The 20,988-nt window shown below is 42.8% G+C and overlaps 1 protein-coding gene and 1 long non-coding RNA gene across 2 annotated transcripts; both read left to right on the top strand.

Annotated features, from left to right (window-relative positions):
- Window positions 1-12,080: 12,080 nt before the first annotated feature.
- On the top strand, window positions 12,081-14,462 carry LOC115194982 (P-selectin-like). The gene is made up of 5 exons (XM_029754885.1): window positions 12,081-12,115; window positions 12,261-12,320; window positions 13,117-13,485; window positions 14,052-14,393; window positions 14,434-14,462. Exons 2-5 carry the CDS (start codon window positions 12,287-12,289, stop codon window positions 14,460-14,462), a joined length of 774 nt encoding a protein of 257 aa, XP_029610745.1. The 5' UTR covers window positions 12,081-12,115; window positions 12,261-12,286.
- A 560-nt stretch (window positions 14,463-15,022) lies between these two features.
- On the top strand, window positions 15,023-15,643 carry LOC115193427 (uncharacterized). Its single transcript, XR_003878178.1, has 2 exons — window positions 15,023-15,217; window positions 15,554-15,643. It is a non-coding gene; the product is annotated as an uncharacterized LOC115193427 (long non-coding RNA).
- Window positions 15,644-20,988: the final 5,345 nt, after the last annotated feature.

The raw sequence follows: 20,988 nt of genomic DNA, 5'->3' as shown, positions 1-20,988 counted from the left end.
AACACCAGTAGTAGAATCATCAACATCACCACCAGTAGTAGAATCATCATCACCACCAGCAGTGGAATCATCACCACCAGTAGTAGAATCACAATCATCACCATCAGCAGTGGAATCATCAACATCACCAACATCAATACCATCAGTAGAATCATCAACATCACCACCAACAGTAGAATCATCAACATCACCACCAGCAGTGGAATCATCACCACCAGTAGTAGAATCACAATCATCACCATCAGCAGTGGAATCATCAACATCACCAACATCAATACCATCAGTAGAATCATCAACATCACCACCAACAGTAGAATCAACATCACCACCAGCAGTGGAATCATCACCACCAGTAGTAGAATCACAATCATCACCATCAGCAGTGGAATCATCAGCATCACCATCAGCAGTGGAATCATCAACATCACCATCAGCAGTAGAATCATCAACATCACCACCAACAGTAGAATCATCAACACCACCACCAGCAGTGGAATCAACACCAACACCAGTAGTAGAATCATCAACATCACCACCAGTAGTAGAATCATCATCACCACCAGCAGTGGAATCATCACCACCAGTAGTAGAATCACAATCATCACCATCAGCAGTGGAATCATCAACATCACCAACATCAATACCATCAGTAGAATCATCAACATCACCACCAACAGTAGAATCATCAACATCACCACCAGCAGTGGAATCATCACCACCAGTAGTAGAATCACAATCATCACCATCAGCAGTGGAATCATCAGCATCACCATCAGCAGTAGGAACACAATCATCACCATCAGCAGTGGAATCATCAACATCACCATCAGCAGTAGAATCATCAACATCACCACCAACAGTAGAATCATCAACACCACCACCAGCAGTGGAATCAACACCAACACCAGTAGTAGAATCATCAACATCACCACCAGTAGTAGAATCATCACCACCACCAGTAGTAGAATCATCAACATCACCACCAGCAGTAGAATTATCAACATCACCAGCAACACTAGAATCATCAACATCACCACCAGAAGTAGAATTATCAACATCACCACCACCACCAGCAGTAGAATCACCAACATCACCACCACCACCAGCAGTAGAATCACCAACATCACCACCACCAGTAGTAGAATCATCAACATCACCACCAGCAGTAGAATCATCAACATCACCACCAGCAGTAGAATCATCAACATCACCACCAGCAGTAGAATCATCAACATCACCACCAGCAGTAGAATCATCAACATCACCACCAGCAGTAGAATCATCAACATCACCACCAGCAGTAGAATCATCAACATCACCACCAGCAGTAGAATCATCAACATCACCACCAGCAGTAGAATCATCAACATCACCACCAGTAGTAGAATCATCAACATCACCACCAGCTGTAGAATCATCATCACCACCAGTAGTAGAATCAGCAACATCACCACCAGTAGTAGAATAATCATCACCACCAGTAGTAGAATAATCATCACCACCAGTAGTAGAATAATCATCACCACCAGTAGTAGAATCATCAACACCACCAGCAGTAGAATCATCACCATCACCACCAGCAGTAGAATCATCAACATCACCACCAGCAGTAGAATCATCAACATCACCACCAGCTGTAGAATCATCATCACCACCAGTAATAGAATCATCATCACCACCAGCTGTAGAATCATCACCACCAGCTGTAGAATCATCACCACCACCAGTAGTAGAATCAGCAACATCACCACCAGTAGTAGAATAATCATCACCACCAGTAGTAGAATCATCAACACCACCAGCAGTAGAATCATCACCATCACCACCAGCAGTAGAATCATCAACATCACCACCAGCAGTAGAATCATCAACATCACCAGCAGTAGAATCATCAACATCACCACCAGCAGGGGAATCACCATCAGCAGTGGAATCCTCACCATCACCACCAGCAGTAGAATCATCACCATCAGCAGTAGAATCACAAACATCACCACCAGCAGTAGAATCATCAACATCACCACCAGCAGTAGAATTATCAACATCACCAGCAACACTAGAATCATCAACATCACCACCAGAAGTAGAATTATCAACATCACCACCACCACCAGCAGTAGAATCACCAACATCACCACCACCAGTAGTAGAATCACCAACATCACCACCACCAGTAGTAGAATCATCAACATCACCACCAGCAGTAGAATCATCAACATCACCACCAGCAGTAGAATCATCATCACCACCAGCAGTAGAATCATCAACATCACCACCAGCAGTAGAATCATCAACATCACCACCAGCAGTAGAATCATCAACACCACCAGCTGTAGAATCATCACCACCACCAGTAGTAGAATCAGCAACATCACCACCAGTAGTAGAATAATCATCACCACCAGTAGTAGAATCATCAACACCACCAGCAGTAGAATCATCACCATCACCACCAGCAGTAGAATCATCACCATCACCACCAGCAGTAGAATCATCAACATCACCACCAGCAGTAGAATCATCAACATCACCACCAGCAGTAGAATCATCAACATCACCACCAGCAGGGGAATCACCATCAGCAGTGGAATCCTCACCATCACCACCAGCAGTAGAATCATCACCATCACCACCAGCAGTGGAATCATCACCACCAATAGTAGAATCACAATCATCACCATCAGCAGTGGAATCATCAACATCACCATCAGCAGTAGGATCACAATCATCACCATCAGCAGTGGAATCATCAACATCACAATCAGCGGTAGAATCATCAACAACACCACCAATAGTAGAATCATCAACATCACCACCAGCAGTGGAATCATCACCACCAGTAGTAGAATCATCAACATCCCCATCAGCAGTAGAATCATCAACATCACCACCAACAGTAGAATCATCAACATCACCAACAGCAGTAGAATCAACACCACCACCAGTAGTAGAATCATCAACATCACCACCAGTAGTAGAATCATCAACATCACCACCAACAGTAAAATCATCAACATCACCACCAGCAGTAGAATCATCAACATCACCACCACCAGTAGTAGAATCATCAACATCACCACCAGCAGTAGAATCATCAACATCACCACCAGCAGGGGAATCACCATCAGCAGTGGAATCCTCACCATCACCACCAGCAGTAGAATCATCACCATCAGCAGTAGAATCACAAACATCACCATCAGCAGTAGAATCACAAACATCACCATCAGCAGTAGAATCACAAACATCACCACCAGCAGTAGAATCATCAACATCACCACCAGCAGTAGAATCATCAACATCACCACCAGCAGTAGAATCATCAACATCACCACCTCCAGTAGTAGAATCATCAACATCACCACCAGTAGTAGAATAATCGACATCACCACCGGTAGTAGAATAATCGACATCACCACCGGTAGTAGAATCATCGACATCACCACCGGTAGTAGAATCATCGACATCACCACCAGCAGTAGAATCATCAACATCACCACCAGCAGTAGAATCATCAACATCACCACCAGCAGTAGAATCATCAACATCACCACCAGCAGTAGAATCATCAACATCACCACCAACAGTAGAATCATCAACATCACCAACAGCAGTAGAATCAACACTACCACCAGTAGTAGAATCATCAACATCACCACCAGTAGTAGAATCATCAACATCACCACCAGTAGTAGAATCATCAACATCACCACCAACAGTAAAATCATCAACATCACCAACAGTAAAATCATCAACATCACCACCAGCAGTAGAATCATCAACATCACCACCACCAGTAGTAGAATCATCAACATCACCACCAGCAGTAGAATCATCAACATCACCACCAGCAGGGGAATCACCATCAGCAGTGGAATCCTCACCATCACCACCAGCAGTAGAATCATCACCATCAGCAGTAGAATCACAAACATCACCATCAGCAGTAGAATCACAAACATCACCACCAGCAGTAGAATCATCAACATCACCACCAGCAGTAGAATCATCAACATCACCACCAGCAGTAGAATCATCACCACCTCCAGTAGTAGAATCATCAACATCACCACCAGTAGTAGAATAATCGACATCACCACCGGTAGTAGAATCATCGACATCACCACCGGTAGTAGAATCATCGACATCACCACCGGTAGTAGAATCATCGACATCACCACCGGCAGTAGAATCATCGACATCACCACCGGCAGTAGAATCATCGACATCACCACCAGCAGTAGAATCATCAACATCACCACCAGCAGTAGAATCATCAACATCACCACCAGCAGTAGAATCGTCAACATCACCACCAGCAGTAGAATCGTCACCATCACCACCAGCAGTAGAATCGTCACCATCACCACCAGCAGTAGAATCGTCACCATCACCACCAGCAGTAGAATCGTCACCATCACCACCAGCAGTAGAATCGTCACCATCACCACCAGCAGTAGAATCGTCACCATCACCACCAGCAGTAGAATCATCACCATCACCACCAGCAGTAGAATCATCACCACCAGCAGTAGAATCATCAACATCACCACCAGCAGTGGAATCACCATCAGCAGTGGAATCCTCACCATTACCACCAGCAGTAGAATCATCACCATCAGCAGAAGAATCATCATCAGCAGTGGAATCATCACCATCAGCAGTCGAATCACAAACATCAGCAGTGGAATCATCATCACCATCAGTGGAATCATCACCATCACCACAAACAGTAGAATCACAAACATCAGCAGTGGAATCCTCACCATCAGCAGTAGAATCATCACCATCAGCAGTAGAATCACAAACATCACCACCAGCAGTAGAATTATCAACATCAGCAGAAGAATCATCACCATCAGCAGTGGAATCATCACCATCAGCAGTGGAATCATCACCACCAGTAGTAGAATCATCACCATCAGCAGTGGAATCATCACCATCACCACCAACAGTAGAATCATCACCATCACCACCAGGAGTGGAATCATCAACATCACCATCAGCAGTAGTCATCACCACCAGCAGTAGAATTATCAACATCACCATCAGCAGTAGAATCATCACCACTAACAGTAGAATCATCAACATCACCATCAGCAGTAGAGTCATCACCATCACCACCAACAGTAGAATCATCACCATCACCACCAACAGTAGAACCATCAACATCACCATCATCAGTAGAATCATCAACATCAACAGTAGAACCATCAACATCATCATCAACAGTAGAATCATCAACATCAACAGTAGAACCATCAACATCAGCATCAATAGTAGAATCATCAACATCAACAGTAGAACCATCAACATCACCATCAACAGTAGAATCATCACCATCAGCAGTAGAATCATCACCATCACCACCAACAGTAGAATCATCACCATCACCACCAGGAGTGGAATCATCACCATCACCACCAACAGTAGATTCATCACCATCATTTATCATAAGCATTTGCAACATAATAATTGATCATAATTTGCAACTGGATAAAATGAATGAATTATATTAGGAATGTGTCCCAAATGGCATCCTTTCCCTTGTATAGTGCACTACATTTGGCCAGCACCCATAGGGAGTAGGGTGCTATTTGGGACGCAAACACCCCATCTCTTGTCTACACCCCATCTCTGACATTTGCATATGACGGTGTTTCATAGAGGCCCATGAAAATCATTGTTCTGGGTATTATTTTTTCAACAGTAGTGTTGTTCTTTTGTGAGAGATCAAAACATGACTTTAGGTATTTCTCTTATGAGATACTCTGACATTTTAATTCTATGTAGTTATACAAAATTCATATTGTTACTGTCCATGCTTACTGAAAAGTAAGGTTAACCATAGAGATCCTATCATTCAATGAACTCTATGGGGTCAAGTCTATTGAAATGAAGGGGTTCAGAAGGAATTAGAGCATTAACACAGAGCAAGGATGGACAGTGACCAGAAATCATCCCAGGCATTTCTAATACACTGGCCCATTTTTTTGTCCTTGAGGCCCCCACACCGGCCCATTTTCCAACATTATTAGCCATAATAATGATCATTCTGTGCAAAACCCCCCAATTTAACCTGGCCCACTGGGCTAAAGATGGACCGGCCCATCTGGCATTGATCCGAACTATGCCTTGACTAGTCTGTTTCTGACACAGAGCATAAAAACTCATCAGAAAAGCTGTATTGTGCAAGGTTGGAAAGACAGCCTGATTTAAAGAGAGTTCACCTCTAGAACACAGTTTACCAGTCATAATATAATTGATGCCATAAAGTAGATGCAATTATCCAAAGCAGCTTATATTATAGTGAGTGCATAGATTTTATTTTCAGTATAAAAGAAACCTAGTTCGAATCAAACCCACAACCTTGAAGTTGCTAGTGCCAGGCTCTTACCAACTGTGCCATGTGTCCTAATGCTATATAAGCAGTCCAGTGGCCTGGGGTGGTCTGGCGGTCCAAGTTGCTGCCTCTGGAGCACATGTACAGTACTAGTATGTGTCGCTGCCAGCATGAGTTCGACTGCTCTCTCAGCACTCTCCTTTCACCTCTATCTCTCTCTATCCAACAAACATACAACATACTTTTAAAAAAGAGGGAAAATGTCAATCAATAAACAGAATAGAAGATGCATTTGAAAAGCTTATACAGTTGCTATAGCCAATTGAAATCAACAATACACATATTAAAAACTATCAAGGATAAAAATGAATAACGGTAGACAGTAGACTTATTTTCATCGTTGTCCACTCCACACACCCAGTCGCTGAGGTGAGAGCAGATCATTTTACTATGTTCCTCTCCTTGTTGACCACGGCTGCCATGTTTTACTGAATCAGAAAGGGTAGGGGTGAAGTTATCCCTAGACGCTAATCATGAGTCCATTTAGCATTTTCCCCACTTCAATGGTTAAGGTTAGGATTGGGGAGGGGAAGCTGATCATAGATCTGTACCTAGGGGAAACGTCACCCCAGACCTACACAGAAAAAGGGTGAGCTTATTTGCACAGCTAAACTAGGTAACAGATACAAGGTGTAGTTTGCCATCGTAATCGAGAACTGTAGAGCCTGTGACACGACAGATAAGAAAAAAATGTCAGATCTATTTACAGACAGTACCATGGAACTGTTAAATTAGCCTCTGATGCAAATGGCTGTAGAAATATTTGACTAAGGTCCGCTCATTTGTTGATTGTGGCTGTCATGTTTTACATAGGCCTAAAGGACACTGTGGGGTGAAGTTTCCCCGAGGTACAATAAAGATCTTGGATCAGCTTCCTCTCCCTCAATCCTGACCTTAACCATTACTCACGATCAGTGTCTAGGCCAAACTCCAACTTCAACAAATTTATGGGTTAAGTTTAGGCAAGAAGTTCAAAATCAGGATTAGTTTAATTAAATTCAGAGTTTGGGTTGGATTAAACTGGAAACCTTCATCGTAAGCCGCAATTTGCATCCTGTCCTTTTTTAAAAAATTACCCCTTTCCTCCCCAATTGGTAGTTACAGTCTTGTCCCATCGCTGGAACTCCTGTACGGACTTGGGAGAGCCGAAAGTCGAGAGCCATGCGTCCTATCAAGCACGACCCTGCCAAGCCGCACTGGTTCTTGACACACTGCTCGCTTAACCCGGAAGCCAGCTGCACCAATGTGTTGGAGGGAACACCGTACAACTGGCAACCATGTCAGCGTCCATGCGCCTGGCCTGCCACAGGAGTCCCAAGAGTGCAATGGGACATGGTCATCCCGGCCGGCCAAACCCTCCCCTATCCCGGACAACGCTGGGCCAATTGTACACCGTCTCATGGATCTCCCAGTCGCTGCCGGCTGTGAAACAGCCCGGGATTGAACCTGGCTCTGTAGTGATGCCTCTTGCACTGCGATGCAATGCCTTAGACCGCTACGCCACTTGGGAGGCAACATCCTGTCCTTTTACAGCAAACCAAACACTAACAGTCGTGTACTAATTTGACTGGCTCTGTTATTGACTACGGTCGAGGTATTTTACTGACATGGCAGTCAAGGTCACTGAAATACATGGATATTAAACTACATACATAATAAAACATTTAAATGTAAATCACAAGTCCAATTCGTGACAATATGTACATTTAAAATTGTGTGATTTTCCACATATGAAATAATGGAACTTCTTGTTTCCCTTTCTAACCAAGGATGTTACTTGACTTGGTCAACTCATTTGTTGACCATGGCTGCCATGTTTTACATAAGCCTACTGTAGATAGATATACAGAGAAAGAGGAAGTTATATAGCAGGGATAGGCAACAGGCGGTCTGCGGGCCAAATTCGTCCTGTAAGCAATTTCATTTTGGCCATTTGTTTACCACGGCTGCCAGACAACTACTACTGCAGGTTTCTATGTTTTGTAGTCAGAAAGATTGAAAAAGATAGTACGGAAACACTTTTGACATCATCTGGAACTAGCAACCTCTTGTATCTTAAGCCTGAAGGGCCACAAACAGTAAAAAAATACAAAAGGCTAACATTCACTACTCAAATCAAATTTTATTTGTCACATACACATGGTTAGCAGATGTTAATGCGAGTGTAGCGAAATGCTTGTGCTTCTAGTTCTGACCATGCAGTAATATCTAACAAGTCATCTAACAATTTCACAACAACTACCTTGTACACACAAGTGCAAAGGAATGAATAAGAATATGTACATAAAAACATATGGATGAGCTGTCATATTCGTAGTAAGGATGGGACCAAACTGCAGCGGGAACGTGAAACATCTTGTTTTATTAAAGAAATGAACACTGAACAAAAGAACGACGAAAAACAGTCCTGTAAGGTACACTTACTATACATGGAACAACTTCCCACAAAACCCATGGAAAGACATCCCTGCTAAATAGGACCTTCAATTAGAGGCTACGAGGAACAGCTGCCTCCAATTGAAGGTCAACCCAATAAACTAAACATGGAAATAGTATATTTCTATGTTCTTTCTAGTTCTTCTAACATAGAACATTAACCAAAAACCCTGAAACACAAAACAAACACCCCCTGCCACGCCCTGACCAAACTACAATAACAAATAACCCCCATTACTGGCCACCCTCCCCCCCACCAAAGGTGCAGACCCCGTATGCACCTCAAAACAAAAAACACAAAATTAACCCCAAATAAAGGGAGGGAAGGGAGGGTGGCCACCGTCACCGACAGTTCTTGTGCAACACCCCCCCTCCCAATCCTCCCCCCTACGGAGGTGGCTCAGGAACTGTCGCCGGAAGCTCTGGACGGGGAACTGTCGTCGGAAGCTCTGGACGGGGACTCCGCACTGAGGACTTGATGCGTGGGACTGGCTTTGGAGGCGCCAGACTAGTGACACGCACCACAGGGCTAATGCGAGCAGGAACAGGACGTACTCGACTGGGCAGGCGCACTAAAGGCCTGGTCCGTGGGGCTGGCTTTGGAGGCGCCAGACTAGGGACACACACCTCAGGGCTAGTGCGAGGAGCAGGAACAGGACGTACTGGACTGGGTAGGCGCACTAAAGGCCTGGTGCGTGGGGCTGGCTTTGTAGGCGCCAGACTAGTAACACGCACCTCAGGGCTAGTGCGAGGAGCAGGAACAGGGTAAACTGGACCCTGGAGACGCACTGGAGGTCTGGAGCATACAGCCTGCACAACCCTTCCTGGCTGAGTACTCAACATAGCCTGGCAACGCTGAGGAGCTTTCACCGATCGCACCGGCCTTTGAATGCGTCTGGGCAATACAGTGCGCATTTCCGCATAGCTCGGTGCTTTCTTGATCCGTCGCTCCCCATAATAAGCACGGGAAGTTGGCTCAGGACTCCGACCTGACTTAGCCATACTACCCGTGTGCCCCCCCCCCCCGAATGTTTTTGGGGGGGCTGCCTCTCGCACTTGCCAATCGGTGCGTATAACGCCTCGTAATGGCGCCGCTCCGCCTTAGCTGCCTCCAGCTCCTCCTTAGGGAGCCGGTACTCCCCAGCCTGGTGCCATTGTCCTGCCCCATTCAGGATCTCCTCCCAGGTCCATGACTCCTTATAGCTCCTCTGCTGCTCCTTCCTCCGCTGCTTGGTTCTCTTTTGGTGGGTAGTTCTGTCATATTTGTCGTAAGGACGGGACCAAACTGCAGCGGGAACGTGAAACATCTTCTTGTTTTATTAAAGAAATGAACACTGAACAAAAGAACGCCGAAAAACATTCCTGTAAGGTACACTGACTATACATGGAACAACTACCCACAAAACCCAGGGAAAAACACCCCTACTAAATAGGACCTTTAATTAGAGGCAACGAGGAACAGCTGCCTCCAATTGAAGGTCAATCCAATAAACTAAACATAGAAATAGAAGAACTAGAAAGAACATAGAAATATACTAACATAGAACATTAACCAAAAACCCCGAAACACATAAAACAAACACCCCCTGCCACGCCCTGACCAAACTACAATAACAAATAACCCCCTTTACTGGTCAGGACGTGACATGAGCGATGGCTGAACGGCATAGGCAAGATGCAGTAGATAGTATAGAGTACAGTATATACATATGAGATGAGTAATGTAGGGTATGTAAACATTATATAAAGTGGCATTGTTTCATGTGGCTAGTGATACATTTATTACATCCAATTTTTTATTATTAAAGTGGCCAGAGATTTGAGTCAGTATGTTGGCAGCAGCCACTCAATGTTAGTGATGGCTGTTTAACAGTCTGATGGCCTTGAGATAGAAGCTGTTTTTCAGTCTCTCCGTCCCAGCTTTGATGCACCTGTACTGACCTCGCCTTCTGGATGATAGCAGAGTGAACAGGCAGTGGCTCGGGTGGTTGTTGTCCTTTGATCTTTTTGGCCTTCCTGTGACATCGGGTGATGTAGGTGTCCTGGAGGGCAGGTAGTTTGCCCCCGGTGATGCGTTGTGCAGACCTCACTACCCTCTGGAGAGCCTTACGGTTGTGGGTGGAGCAGTTGCCGTACCAGGGGGTGATACAACCCGACAGGATACTCTCGATTGTGCATCTGTAAAAGTTTGAGTGGTTTTGGTGACAAGCCAAATTTCTTCAGCGTCCTGAGGTTGAAGAGGCGCTGCTGCGCCTTCTGCACCACGCTGTCTGTGTGGGTGGACCATTTCAGTTTGTCCGTGATGTATATGCCGAGGAACTTAAAACTTTCCACCTTCACCACTACTGTCCCGTCGATGTGGATAGGGGGCTGCTCCCGCTGCTGTTTCCTGAGGTCCACGATCATCTCCTTTGTTTTGTTGACATTGAGTGTGAGGTTATTTTCCTGGCACCATACTCCGAGGGCCCTCACCTCCTCCCTGTAGGCCTTCTCGTCATTGTTGGCAATCAAGCCTACCACTGTAGCCACGCAGTCATGGGTGAACAAGGAGTACAGGAGAGGGCTGAGAACGCACCCTTGTGGGGCCCCAGTGTTGAGGATCAGCGGTATGGAGATGTTGTTTCCTACCCTCACCACCTGGGGGTGGCCCATCAGGAAGTCCAGGACCCAGTTGCACAGGGCGGGGTCGAGACCCAGGGTCGAGACTCACCTCCGTAGCAAAAGAAGGGACTGTTTATGTAACACTGCATATCATCCCATCTTCCCAAGTTATTCAACCTTGTCGAGGCACAGTCCTGATTTCCTTCGAAATTGTTGGGCTTTTCCTTTATCCAGTATGTGAATGAGGAGTTACTTCCGTCCGACCACTTCCAGGAGTCTCTGAACAGGCCGATCCAGCCTTCATTAGCAGCAGCCACTGTCATTACCTCATGGTTCTGAGTCAGGGTCTTGAGCTTAATGACGAGTTTGGAGGGTAATATGGTGTTAAATGCTGAGCTGTAGTCGATGAACAGTATTCTTACATAGGTATTCCTCTTGTCCAGATGGGTTAGGGCAGTGTGATTGCGATTGCGTCATCTGTGAACTAATTTCACTATCTCTGTTGTAAACTGGTGGTACAAAGAATGGCGACTTGTTCTTTAACACACTAAAAAATATAATAAACAAAGTGATGAATAGGTGTACTGTCAGCCCCTTTACTCTGACAGGGATTATAGACAGTTCTGCCTTCAGAGAGAGGTTCAGATGAACAGAGAGACCACAGTACTACATCAGGTAAGGACATTTCACCAATACAGAGGAAAGCTAGCAGGTTTTCTTTACAAAAGTGATACCAACATAATTCATAAAATGTATCATATTTTAAGGATGATGAGGATGACAACAATCATGTCTAAATGTATTCACCTTTGGTCTGTAGGTACAAGAGGTCTGTCTTATAAAGTCATGGACAAGAAGGCGCTGGTCCTGTTTCTCTCTGGTCAGTGTCTTTATTAAGGTTTTGTTTTTAAATCCATATTTTAGATTGTAAGTTGACAACAGTTATCTGGCAGAATTTTTCATTTACAAGAATTTTCACATATTGAGCTGGAATGCTACAGTAGTTTTAGAAAATATCATAATTTGTTTGCTAAGAACATTTATATGTACCTGTATGCTGGTCGAAAAGTTACCAGCTTTTTTTGCTTGCGTCACACTCAGTGGCAATTTTAGCATGCAAATCTTGGTGGGCCAAAAACAAAAAGTGGGATGAATGCCAGCAATGCCACTACACAACACTAAACAATACATTAATTGCACTCTAACGGTGAAAACCGGTGCCCACAAACTGTTAGAGCCTTCATTAAGCTGTCCCAACAGCAGAGTCCCCACAGCAGTCCCAACACCTGGATATCTATAGGCCACAGTAGTTTTAGAAAATATCATCATTTGTTTGCTAAAAACATTTTTGTACAGGTACCCTGGTCGAAAAGTGAGCTTTTTGTTTGTTAGCGTCACACTGCATGGAGAGCACCGTGGCAGAAAGCACAATTGCAAGCCTGTTTGTTCTTCTGACATTGCAAGACAGTCAAGTTTTAAACCAAAGTCTCAAGATGTGACGTAGAATGTATTAATTCCATTTATTGAATTTGCATCAGGGATATGGGGCCGATAGAAAAAAACAGCCCACTCCTCTTGTTAGGGTAATTATTGAACCAGTGCTACCAACATGTAGATAATGTTCCTCACATTACACTACAGTGAAAATATGAATGACATAATGGACTTCTCCACAGGGCTCTACACTCTCTCCTCATGCCTTGCTCATGAGTATCACTTTGTGAACATGAATAACAACTGGACTGAAGCACAGAGATACTGCAGAGAGAAGTACACTGACCTGGCCACCATAGACAACATGGAGGATATGAAGAAGCTGATCAACACTGTAGACATTGGTTATAATGGTACTGTTTGGATAGGCCTGAAGAAGGGAGAGTGGCAGTGGTCTCTGGCAGACAGAGATTACAGTCAGGGATATGTCAACTGGGAAGAGAATGAACCCAATAATTACAGAGGGAATGAGGACTGTGTATTCATGAGACGCAGTGGTAAATGGAATGATGCCCCGTGTAACATTCAAAAGTTCTTCATCTGCTATGGCAGTAAGTAACCCTATTAGGAACACTGGCTCTTTCCATGACAGACTGACCAAGTGAATCCAGGTGAAAGCTATGATCCCTTATTGGTGTCAATTATTAAATCCACTTCAATCGTTGTAGCTGAAGGGGAGGAGACAGGTTAAAGAAGGATGTTTAAGCCTTGAGACAGTTGAGGCATGGATTGTGTATGTGTGCCATTCAGAGGGTGAACGGGCAAGACGAAAGATTTAAGTGCCTTTGAACGGGGTATGGTAGTAGGTGCCAGGCGTACCAGTGTGAGTGTGTCAAGAACTGTAACGCTGCTGGGTTTTTAACGCTCAACCGTTTCCCGTGTGTGTCAAGAATGGTCCACTGCCCAAAGGACATCCAGACAACTTGACACAACTGTGGGATGCGTTGAAGTCAACATGGGCCAGAATCCCTGTTGAATGCTTTCGACACCTACATCAATGTAAAATACATGTATATCAAAATATTCAACAAATATCTGTTGATCAGGGAAATACGATGCTGTAGTAGTTAAATCAGTATAACACACAATCTGACTTAATGTCATACTTACATTACAGTAAAAAATTCCAAGGAGTCTTTCCATTTCATTAATGAGCCTAAAACGTGGCGTGAGGCGCAGAGTTACTGCAGAGAGTACTACACAGACCTGGCCTGTGTGAGGAACCAGGCTCAGAACCATGAGGTAGTGACAGTGGCTGCTGCTAATGAAGGGTGGATCGGCCTGTTCAGAGACTCCTGGAAGTGGTCGGACGGAAGTAACTCCTCATTCACATACTGGATAAAGGAAAAGCCCAACAATTTCGAAGGAAATCAGGACTGTGCCTCGACAAGGTTGAATAACTTGGGAAGATGGGATGATATGCAGTGTTACATAAACAGTCCCTTCTTTTGCTACGGAGGTGAGTTATGCTCCTTTTTATCACAAACCTTGCTGAGAAGGATCTGTGTCTGTCCATGTGTGGTCCTAGGGCTGAGAGAGAGAGAGAGAGAGAGAGAGAGAGAGAGAGAGAGAGAGAGAGAGAGAGAGAGAGAGAGAGAGAGAGAGAGAGAGAGAGAGAGAGAGAGAGAGAGAGAGAGAGAGAGAGAGAGAGAGAGAGAGAGAGAGAGAGAGAGAGAGAGAGAGAGAGAGAGAGAGAGGAGAGAGAGAGAGAGAGAGGAGAGAGAGAGAGAGAGAGAGAGAGAGAGAGAGAGAGAGAGAGAGAGAGAGAGAGAGAGAGAGAGAGAGAGAGAGAGAGAGAGAGAGAGAGAGAGAGAGAGAGAGAGAGAGAGAGAGAGAGAGAGAGAGAGAGAGAGAGAGAGAGAGAGAGAGAGAGAGAGAGAGAGAGAGAGAGAGAGAGAGAGAGAGAGAGAGAGAGAGAGAGAGAGAGAGAGAGAGAGAGGAGAGAGAGAGAGAGAGAGAGAGAGAGAGAGAGAGAGAGAGAGAGAGAGAGAGAGAGAGAGAGAGAGAGAGAGAGAGATCATGTCAGTGACTCAAGTCGAGTGTAGACTTAAAGGTTTAGACCGAGTCTGCGTCTCTCACATGGATCGGCAGACCATTCCATAAAAATGTTGCTTTATAAGAGAAATGCCTGCCTTCTGCTCTTTGCTTTGAAATTCTAGGGGCAATCTGTCTCTGTTAGTCTTAGTGAAGAAGACACAGCAGGTGGTGAGAGTGAAGCTGACCCGAAAGGACCAGGACATGGACCTGACTGATCCTGCCATTCAGGAGGCCATCTTGCAGCAGGTGAATTTCACCTTTTCTACCTCGTTGAAAAATTTGAGCCAGTTTAGTACAAGTGATAAAGGGTTACTGCAGTATCTGGCCATAATATATACAATTGACTACAGATGTAGTACCTGTCATCTATAACCATTACAAGTACAGTACATTTAAAACATATTATGCTGTTGTTCATAATGTTTATTACTGCCTATGACTGATGTTATACATATCACTGATACTATGTCTTATGTAGCTCTTATAAAGGCTTTATGAATGAGGAATGCAGTAAAGTGTTAGCCAGTACTGGCTGCATAGTTGGTAGACTAGTCAGTAAACAAAATGCTGTTTATGTTCCAGATAAGGAAGGAGCTGAGGGAGAAGGGGATGTCTGATGATGTCAAACTGAGATGGAAGAAGCAGCCCGATGGAAAGATCTTCCACAAGGAAGAAAAGGAGAAGATGTAAGGAGGAGAAACTCAACCGAGTATGAAGCTGGAACTGTAAACACTATTACTGTAGACTATGGAGACTTTTCTGACCAACATCCCATTGACAGCCCGACTAGCCAAAACCCTGAAAACAAACCCTTACCGTATCCCTAAAGTTAACCAACCCCCTAACCCTGACCTTAACCAACCCCCTAACCCTGACCTTAACCCTAACCAACCCTCTAACCTTAACCAAACCCCTAACCCTAACCTTAACCAACTCCCTAACCCTGACCTTAACCCTAACCTTAACCAATAACTTAACCCTAACCTTAACCAACCCCCTAAACTTAACGAATGCATTAACCCTAACCTTAACCTCATTTTAACCAAACCCCTAACCTTAACCCTAACGTTAACCAACTCCCTAACCCTGACCTTAACCCTAACCTTAACCAATAACTTAACCGTAACCTTAACCCACCCCCTAAACTTAACGAATCCCTTAACCCTAACCTTAACCTCATTTTAACCAATTAAGAAATGAAATATAGTCTTTCACGTACCCTTCGTTTCTCCCAACTTTTATATATTTAAAAAAAAACGTATTTCTTTGTATCCTGTTCTTTATACTCAGTAGCCAACAACAGTTAAATATTATTACTGACACATTATAATGTCAAATTGCATCTGGATCGTTTTCACACTTATTGTTCAAACTACAATTCCAAGAAATGTCTAAATGTTTCAGCTTTCTTGTTATTGATTCAATCTATTTCTTCTTCTTGTGATTTCTCAGTTTCTAACTGTAAACAACTACCTTAACATGAAAGAGTGAGTTTGAATTTACATTCTGTGGGTTAAAGGGGAAATAGTTGTATCTCTGTGTTTATTCTGTAGTATTTTTTTCAGGTAGGTTTAATGTAACAGTCCCCACAGTGTAAATGGTTGATTTATTATCTAATTTGTTGATTGGTTGATCAGTTGAATGATTGATTGGTTGCTTTATTATGTGATTGATTATGTTTTGAATAGTTCTGTGATTTTTACAGCATTAAAGATGATTTCACTGATAAGGTTTCTGCTTTTTAATACTGAGGTTGACAAACTGTAGAAATATTTATAACACTGGATTATTTCAAGAGTTAAACTTACTTTAAAACTTTAGTTATACTTACTATTATTTCTGTGTTCGAGAAGAGGTCAGATAAGGATTGTCTGCTGGACCAGATGAATGGTGAGATTAAGATATAGAAGTCACACTTTATAACTGTCAATTTCCTTTATAAATGTTTAACAATAATTAAATATTTATGAATAGTTTGTAAATCGTTCATAAATTGTTTATCATTATAGCTATTACAAAGCAAAAAAAGCAATAATGGACCTGATATTCACTGTATAAACCCATACATATTATCTTTATGACTGAAATGGGGAAAATGTATATGTCGTCAGATATGCCCTTGTCGTGTCTTTGGCTATGCCGGATTAAGTGATATGACATGCTAACTTATAAAATTATTTCTCTGTAATTAATATTACCTGATTAAGCTAATCATGTAAATGTAATTAACTAGAAAGTCGGGGCACCACAGAAGAACGTTTATAGAGCTGTTATCTTCCGAATAAACTCTTAAAATACTTAGTAATATTTTACATCGATAGCAGTCAATATTAACCCTTATCTTATTTTCAGTCTCATAATGAAAGTTGTAAATTCTTGGTTATCTTCACGAACCCTGGCTAACAAGTTGAATCAGCAATACAAAATTGGGTTTAATTATTTATTTACTAAATACCTAAACTAATCACACAGAATTACAAATACACAGAATACAATGATGTCATACAGAATTCACCCCTGGTGAACGGAACCTGTATGAAAGCTGGTTACACAAAGGAAAGGGGGTTGGGCTTGAATGAAAGAGCGGGAAGATTTAGGAACAAAGAAACAGCAGCTATGCTATCGTAAATACATTATCTTATGCATTCTAAATTACCGCTCATTTGGAAAAGGAAAATGCAATAAATATTTACTCTGAGCTGCGCTTCGGTAGATTGGTCGTAGATGCTGGCCGGGTTGGCCAACAGATCTTCCTGTAGTGGAAGAATGTCAATGGTGGTAAATTGGATACGTGGTGGTATCTTCGTCTGGTTGTTAGACTGGATCCGTCGTCCGTCCTTTCCTAGCCCCCGTCTACAGCGGCCGCTGCTAACTCAACGGCTAGGAAGTATCACTTCTGTCGTGAATAAGCTCAAAGTTCATACCAGTTCATACCATAGCTCACGCCGAGGTTGGCTTAGTTCTGTCCTTGATATGTGTCTGTCCTTCTAACGTAGAGGCTGCAGACCTCCCGTACTGGAACATGTGAATGTCTTTTCGTCAAAGGCTTATATAGTGGAGAGGAGGGAAGGAGGTGTTTCATCGTTTATAACCCCTGTCTCTTCACAGGGTTGGCCACTGATCGAGCAGGGCACTTTCCTTATGAAAACCCAATTCTCTCATTTGGAAGCTAAAATTACATTTAATCTCCTAACAAACAATTTCAATATCAAACATTTCAATTGCATAACAATTCCATGTGACTCTGATAACTAGAGTGTGTATACTTTCTCAGGTACAGTTTATGTCGTCCTGTCATCAATCATAATGTCTCAGAGAACAATGAACTGACATACATACTCATTACGTTATCAAGCATATTTCCAACTGGTTTTATTATCAAAAGATGGTTCCTTTCCCCATTTGTTTGATGTTCCCAGAGTCTCTATATTTAACAGGACAGCAGTCCTTCAGTAGGGTCAGTAAGAGAGGGGAAGGGAGAAAGGTATTTATGGGGGGGGTCATAAACCTTACCCACAGGCCAACGTCATGACACCCTTGAATTCTTCAGCGAGCGGTGTGATCATCTTTCAGTTCCAGCCAGGTGAGTCTGGCTGTGTCCCAATAACACCCTATTCCCTGTGTAGTGCACTACCTTCAAAAGTAGTGCACTAAAACAGGGATTAGGATGCCATTTGGGAGGCTACCATACACACTCGCAATTATTTGCTTAAAGGCGCACTCTAGATTTTCACAGCAATTTTTAAGCCATTTAAATGAATGATAAATACTAATTGAATAAATTATAAATTACAGTTCAATTCAATTTGAGGGTGGTTATATTTCCCTAGTGTCATCCCTCAGCTTTTAGGAAACCAAGTGGCGGGGCTGTCATTTTGTTGCTGTTTGAATTACAGAGTGGGGATTTAAATCATGAATGCGATATCAAACATACAGATATGGAATAAATTGATGTTTAGATCATGATTGAACTTGAGGGTTCATGGTTTCAGTTCAGATATGTTGGGTTTCAATTGAACAGAAAGAAAGGAAGAAAGAAAGAAAGAAGTATAAAAGTAAAAGAACAATAGGGTAGAGGAGATAGAGGAGGAAAAGAGATAAAGGTCATAAAAAGGAGGACAGGCAAATGAATGGATGTGTGAGCGACATAGAGAGCAGCAAAGTGGAAGAAGAAGGGCGAAAGAGAGGGAGGCGCAGTCACCCAGACTAACATAAAACAACTTGAAAGACAGGTAAGCTACTTTTTTTAAAACTTCGAATAGTTTTAACAGTTGTTGATATTTTATAACTGATAGCCGTGATCTTTGTATCAAAGTAAGTCATCTGTTTATGCTATCTTCGCAGTAGCCTGGTGTCACTACGGGAACATAGACAAGGGAAGATACCCAGATGTTAACATTTATTTAGGCCTAAATATTATTTGAAATGTGGAAATGGCTTTTTGTGTCATTAATTTTTTTGTCATTTGTGTTACATATTATTTGAAATGCAGTTGAATGTAGTTTTCGAGAGAATAAGAGAGAGAGAGAAAGAGAGAGAGAGAGAGACCTTGGCCTAAATATCAGCGCCACAGGTAACTTCCACAAAGCTGTGAACGATCTGAGAGACAAGGCAAGAAGGGCCTTCTATGCCAACAAAAGGAACATAAAATTAGATTTAGGATCTGGCTAAAAATATTTCAATCAGTTATAGAACACGTTGCCCTTTATGGTTGTGAGGTATGGGGTCCACACACCAACCAAGAATTCACAAAATGGGACAAACACCAAATTGAGACTCTGCATGCAGAATTCTGCAAAAATATCCTCTGTGTACAACTTAAAACACCAAATAATGCATGCAGAGCAGAATTAGGCCGATACCTGGTTAAAATCCAGAAAATAGACGTTAAAACCTGTTAAGGTGTAGGGGGCAGTATTTTTACGGCCAGATGAAAAACGTACCCAAATTAAACTGGTTACTACTCGGGCCCTAAAACTAGAATATGCATATTACTAGTAGATTTGGATAGAGAACACTCTGAAATTTCTAAAACTATTTGAATGATGTCTGTGAGTATAACAGAACTCATATGGCAGGCAAAAACCTGAGAGAAATCCAACCAGGAAGTGGGAGATCTGAGAATTGTAGTTCTTCTTTTGAATCCCTATCGAAACTACAGTGTCTGTGGGGTCACATTGCACTTCCTAGGGCTTCCATTGGCTGTCAACAGCCTTCAGAAAGTTTTTTCATCATTCATCCTGTTACTGGGCAGATAATAGTAGCTCAGTCAATGAGTGGACTGCCTGAGGACAAAGGGCTTGGTGATGCGCGATCCCGCCGTTCCTTCTTTTTCTCCTAAAATGAATACACTATTGTCCGGTTGGAATATTATCGCATTTTTATGTTAAAAATACCCTAAAGATTGATTGTAAACAACGTTTGACATGTTTCTACGAACGGAAATAGAACATTTTGACTTTTCGTGTCTCGAATTACGCTCGCGCATTATGCCTTTGGATAGTGACCTGAACACACGAACAAAACGGAGGTACTGTATTTGGACATAAATATGGATTATTTCAAACAAAAACTAAATTTCTTGTGGAAGTAGCAGTCCTGGGAGTGCATTCTGACGAAGATCAGCAAAGATAAGAGAATATTTATAATACTAATTCTGAGTTTAGGTGACCCCAGAGCTTGGCGGTTGTCTGTAAAGCTTGCTTTGATGGCGAGCTATGTACTCAGAATATTGAAAAATGTGCTTTCGCCGAAAAGCTATTTTAAAATCTGACACAGCGGTTGCATCAAGGAGTACTGTATCTATAATTCTTAAAATAATTGTTATGTATTTCGTCAACGTTTATGATGAGTATTTTTTGGTGGGGAGACGTTTTTGGTGGGAATACATTTTCTGAACAACATGCGCAAATGCTGTTTTTGGATATAAATATGAACTTTATCGAACAAAACATACATGTAATGTGTAACATGATGTCCTAGGAGTGGCATCTGATGAAGATCGTCAAAGGTTAGTG

The sequence above is a fragment of the Salmo trutta genome, chromosome 5 (assembly GCF_901001165.1).
Source record: "Salmo trutta chromosome 5, fSalTru1.1, whole genome shotgun sequence".
Classification (NCBI taxonomy): domain Eukaryota; kingdom Metazoa; phylum Chordata; class Actinopteri; order Salmoniformes; family Salmonidae; genus Salmo; species Salmo trutta.
Note: the sequence above shows the minus strand (reverse complement) of the source record. Positions and strands in the feature narration are given on the sequence as shown.